The sequence below is a fragment of the Erinaceus europaeus genome, chromosome 2 (genome assembly GCF_950295315.1).
Source record: "Erinaceus europaeus chromosome 2, mEriEur2.1, whole genome shotgun sequence".
Lineage (NCBI taxonomy): Eukaryota > Metazoa > Chordata > Mammalia > Eulipotyphla > Erinaceidae > Erinaceus > Erinaceus europaeus.
This window is the reverse complement of record NC_080163.1, coordinates 25,387,482-25,393,481: the sequence shown is the minus strand read 5'-3', so window position 1 is coordinate 25,393,481 and position 6,000 is coordinate 25,387,482. Positions and strand designations below refer to the sequence as shown.

General features: G+C 36.7%; 1 protein-coding gene across 7 annotated transcripts in view; it reads right to left on the bottom strand.

The window, feature by feature from the left end:
* Positions 1-302: 302 nt before the first annotated feature.
* The window catches only part of SNCAIP (synuclein alpha interacting protein), a 214,456-nt gene continuing 208,758 nt past the window's right edge, over positions 303-6,000 (bottom strand). For all 7 annotated transcript variants that reach the window (XM_060177445.1, XM_060177458.1, XM_060177459.1 and 4 more), the window contains one exon: positions 303-882. In XM_060177445.1, the coding sequence (XP_060033428.1) occupies positions 798-882 (85 nt within the window). In that variant the 3' untranslated portion in view covers positions 303-797. The remainder of the gene's footprint in view (positions 883-6,000) is intronic.

The window sequence follows — 6,000 nt, the reverse complement described above, 5'->3', positions numbered from 1 at the left end:
CAGGTCTCATAATGCGTTAGAGGAAGAAAAAAGCAAAACCAAGGAGGGACTGAATCCTTAGTCATTATTATTTCCTCATGTCAACAAGGCAATTTGAGAAGACAGAAGGAACTGACTTGCTTTATATATTTGTCTGATCCTTCAGCACTTAATGAATAATAGAATGTTTGATTTGATCCCTATGGGAAAACAGCTAAATTGGGTAGTTTGTTCCTGAAATAAAGTATCAGCAGTTAAAATACTCTCAAAGCCCTTTAGAAATCAGAACATCACAGGTTTATAAGAAAGTAGGTGCCCAAAGATTTTAGGTGGCTGTTAACATTGTTTAATTTCTTTATACAAAATGTAGAAACGACAGGAAAAACACTCCTGGTGGAAAACAATACCATTGACTTGGTCTCATTGAGATGGTGAATCAAAGCTGCCCATATTATGGGGAAGGGGAAGTTCAACCACATTAGCAAACATTCATGCAATTGATGAAATACAAAACGGCATCACAGGCTGGGTGAATGTCTCTTGGGTAGATTGGAAATCTTAGGAAAAACAAAAACAAAAACAAAAACATACGTTTGCCCAACCATGCTTTTAAACAGCATCTCTTTAAAAACAAGTTATATGTACAAATAGCATCAAAAAATGTCTCTTGTATAGTCTACTATTATACATTTAAGGCATCCTGAAACTCTGTTCTTTTTGCTGGTGAGGTATTGTTCTTATAGTTCTGTTTCCAGAGGATGGTCCAGAAATGTCCAATAGTGTCCAAAGGGCAGCATTGAAAGACAATAAAAAGTGATTTACAAGAAGACTTCTTTTGATTCTGGCTCATCAATGTGCTTTATGCTGTAATATTTCTTCATTTTTCTATTGATGTCATTATGCCTAAGCAGAAGAAAAACCACAAGGCTGAAATTAGATAAAGCTATGGTTAAGTTACAAGACAACACCACTAAAGAGTTCACCAGAAAAAAATGGAAATTACCCGCACACAAACCACACTGAAGAATATTTCATTCCAGTGGGTGAATTATTCTCTTTTCACATAAGCCACTCTATAAACAATAAAAGCAATATTCACAAAATAGCACACACTTAGTGAGCACTTTTAAATTCAGCTCCAGAAGCAATTTCTCAACCTTGCTTATTGAAATTCAGGCAAAATTCTATAGTCAGGTGAATTTTATTAGAGTCAAACAAGAAAAAAAACTATGTTTATACTGTCTGAGCAGAAATGATAATTAAATTTTATTTACATGGATTCACTTTTGAATCCATATTTTATTCTCTGTTTAGTTTTAAGTCTTAAAGAAGAAAGCTTTTTCTTTGTGTATTTTCTTTGTTACTACTGAGCTAGGGTGATGAGAGACCACAAGTAGGTAAATCTATAGGTAAAATAATAAGACAGGGAACAAACAATAATGTTGCTTTCCCCTCAATACTTTGACACTTACTATGTAGGAAGAAGTATAAATGCAAGCCTTGGAATAATTTTACACTCTCAAGATGAGCTACCTTACCAGAGACATTGGTTCTGTTCTGGGTAGAAAATTTTCCAGAGAAGAACTTATCTCCAACATATTATTGATTTTCTTCTTGTTGCTACAACTTTATTTTTTTTAAAGATTAAAAAAATTATTTATAAAATAAAAATATTGACAAAACTATAGGATAAGAAGAGTACAATTCTACCCAATTCCCACCACCAAAGTTCTGGAGCCCACCCCCTTCCTTGATAGCTGTCCTATACTTTATCCTTCTGGGAGCATGGACCCAGAATCATTATGGAATGCAGAAGGTGGAAGGTCTGTCTGGCTTCTCTAATTGCTTCTTTGCTGAACATGGGCATTGGCAGGTTGATCCATACTCTCGGCCTGCCGCTATTTTTCCCTAGTTGCTACACCTTTCTGATAATGGTCCTTTAAAACCAGAGGACAAATTTAGATGAACTCCACGTGTGATTTTATGGCCTCAGAATTGTGGTTGCATGCTTAGACCTTGTCTCTTTGTAGTTTTCTAGTAAATAGCTATCATCATTTGAAAGTTGCAATTCTTATTTATTCCTCCAAATGGTAGTTTAAAGAACTTGTGCATGTATAGGAAAAGAGAGAAAGTGTGAGAACAATCTAGTCAGTCAAAGAAAAAAAAATTCCAGGGGTTTTCAGTTAGGTGTGGAGGATGGAAAACAAATTTATCATGTTTTCTTACAAAATGATACTAAAATAAAACACTAGATATAAACCTATATAGAAAAGTGAAACCCAGTGAAAATAGGAGAGGCTATGGTAAACAAAATGCAAACGTATTTCAAAAAAAAACAAAAGGATTCTGAAGGAAAATTATGTTTCACCTAGAATTATATATCCAGCCAAACACTCCCAGTTAAGCAACTTGAAGATATTTTGTGATAGATAATATATATTTAAAAAAACAATTAAAAAATAAACTTAGCCCCTATTCGCTTCCCTAATATGGAAAGGTGTGTTTGCCGAAGAAAGCGGATAAACAAAAAAAAAAAAAAAAGGAAAAAAGACAGGCTAAGGAAATAGGGCTCCTCTACATGGGAGAAAGGCAGGAGGAATTCTCAAGATGATGGAGATGGGGAACTGAGAAGGAGGGCTGTGTAGCAGTCATTAGGAGTGGGGTGTATGAAGGAGCATGTCTTATTGACTCACTGAAATGGAGAGATACCTGCTTTGTCTGAGTGCACTGAAAGGAAGTTTCTGTCTTCCAGAGTGGTTAGGTATGAAGTGTAAATGAAGAAATCAAATTCATTATTTCCAGAGGGAACACAGACTTAGATAAGAAAGAAAATGTGATACTGGACACTGCATGGGTCAACTGCGATTGATATTTAGGTAGTAGTAATAATAATAGTAAACACGGATTTAGCCCCAAAGAATTCTATAGTTATACTGCTGGTGAGAAGAGGAAGAGTGTTTGTGTGAATGTGCTGGTTGCTAAAATGGATCTAGATAAATTTATCTTATTGTTGTGAAGACGCTGCTTGTGACCAGATTGTCTGAGTTCAAATCCTCAAATACTTGCTCCTAAATTTATCATCACCATTACTATGTAAGCGTAGTCATGATATATTATCTCTGTGTCTAAGTTACCAAGTTTCAAAAGTTTAAGAATAGCATGACATTGTGGAGATTACTATAGTTACTGTGTACCGTGAATGCATTTTTAACATTAAGTGTTAACACTCATTTCTGTCTTCTATAGTAAGATGACAAAAGACCATGAATATATTCTCATGAGATTTATTTTACTTATTACATATGAGAGATTTTCATGAAAGAGGGGAGGGCACAGGCAGAGACAGGAGTACAACTCTGGCAGTGCTATACCAAGGGTTGAACTGGAAACCTCAGGTATGAAAATCTTATGCTCCACCAGTTAAGCTATTTTCCCCAGCCATGACTGGGGATATCTACAACTGAAATCTGTGTGAGCAATTTTTTAGTAATACGGAATACTTGGGAAAACTGTAAGACAAGCAAGTGGTTAATTCATGGAGTGCGATAGGAAATGGAATAGGTTGAACAAGGATAATGTCACTTTTTTCCCCCTAATGTTAGCATTACTAAGCACCTACAGCATTATTAACAAAAATCCAAGGTAAAAAGAAGGCATAGGCTGTAGTCTAAGCACAGTACCAGCCTGAAAACTCTGGCAGAGCACTTTTACTTTACTAGAAAAAGGTGTTTTGATCAAACACTAAAAAGAACACTTTCTGTAGGACAAAACCCAGCATAATTAGAGCTGAATGCATACTGAGTAGAATGTTGATATGAGGCATTTATCTGACTAATATCAGAATAACTCAAGCCTCCCTGAACCCTACAATTACTCAGGCCCCAATACCCAGCACTCCAATGAACACAAATGTTTGGGTAATTCTGGCATGAATTACTGAGATCATTTGCTGCTCCTTGATTTCAGTTTTGGATATGAAAATGCATTCTGAGTGACCAAAATTGGAAAGGAGAAAAGGTCCAGACTCAAATAACAATCTTTCAAGCAGCCTCCCTTGCTGACTCATGTCGGCATGGGTTCCCTATTTTCATAGCCCACAGTGAGCAGACAGCAAGTCCCTGCACGAATTATTCTAAATGGTCCATGTGCATGTATTGCATTTCCACAGACAGCCAAATAGGGAGCCTATGCTACTCTGGTCCTCTCTTTTTAAGCTTTACTAAAAGCCTATAAGGTGAGACTTGGACTGGATGTACTGTATTGCCCCAAAGCAAAGGACTCTAGAGAAGTATGGGGAAGAATAGGACAAAGGGACTCAGGGCTGCAGGTGTATGATGGAAGAAGGTGACCTATGTTGGGAAAGAGAGTGTCATGCAGACACCTATCACAGAAAGATGAGAGATTGAATCCATGTGTCAACAACTGTGCTGTAAACCATTACAACACTCAATAAAATGTGAAGAAGAAGAAAAAAACAGCCTATCTCCAAATTCCATCTGCTCACACATGGGATGATTTTGGCTCAAAAGTACAACTTCTACTCAACACATTCAAACTGAGGCTCACTAGAGGTGGGTGAACTTGTCATCAGAGGGTCTAGCATCCTGCTCAGTGTCATCTCACTCCTTCTGTGGGGTGACTACAGATTTAGTTCTTTTTATGGGGGTTGTCCCAGGGGCTTCATTAGTCTAGGCTGACTTTTTCAGACAGAAAGACAGAGACTAAGAGAGACAGAGAAAGACACCAGAGCACTAAAGTTTCCCTCAGTGCAGTGGGGGCTAGGCTTGAACCTGCGTTGTGTTCATAACAAGCAAGTAGACTAAGTAAGCTATCTTGCCAGCCCAACAGTCTTAGTTCTTTTTTTTTTTTTTTTTCTACTTTCCTCTCATTTTTCTTTTTCACCTCCCTATTTCTCTCTTAAAATATTTACAAGTCTCTAATCTAGATAGTGGGATGCCAAATAAATTAAAATTAAATGATAAATAGCCATCACAACAGCTAAGGAGTGGAAACAACCTATATGCTCATGGACAGATGACTGGCTAAAGAAGTAATGAGATATATATTCAGTGGAATACTACTCTGCAATTAATAAAATGGTATTGTGGGGCCTGGCAGTGGAATACCTGGTTGAGTACACACATTACAGTTCCAAATGATCCAAGTTCAAGACCCCAGTCATTACCTTAAGTAGGGAAGCGTCACAAGTGCACATATTTCTTTTTATCTCCTACCTTTCTCTCACTTTCTCTCTGTCTCTATCCAAATAACGTGAATGAATAAATCCAGAAAAAAGTGAAATAAAAAAAGATGATATTGTCTTTTGGGACAAAATGGATCAAACTGGTGGCAGGGGCAGAGATGACTCTACTAAGTAAGGAAGAAAGTAGAAAACAACTGCTAGATAATTTTTTCCTGTATGTGGAATATAGAGAATTGAAACATATGAACTTGAAAAAGACTAATTTAAAAAAAAAAGCTACAAAAGACCTTTAAGAAACTTTGGTAGTTATCCTTGGGGGGATGGGGACAGAACTTCAGTGGTGAGCGTGGTATGGAACTGTACTTCTGTAATCTTAAAGTCTTATAAACCATTATTAACTCACTAAAATTATATTAAATTCAAATATAAATGATGGAGAGGCTAGAAGGGGACAAATCTGTGATAAAGCATAGAACTTGCATACCTGAGTCCCCTGATTTGAACCCCAGATCTGCATATGCCAGACATGAGAGTTTTGCTCTCTTATAAATATAAATCTTTTAAAAAAATGTATGTGTGTTTTAATTAATGATTTAATAGTGACTTACAATAGTACATGACACTAGGGATATAATTCCACACCACTCCCACCACCAAATCTCTGTGCCCCCACCTCCCTCCAACGGTAACCACCATAGTACTCCCAAGGTTACACTATATAAGCTTTGACTATATACATTTTTTTTCAAGTTCATGTATTTCAATTCTCTATATTCACATATGAGTGATATCATCCCGCAGTTCTTCTTCAGTTCCTA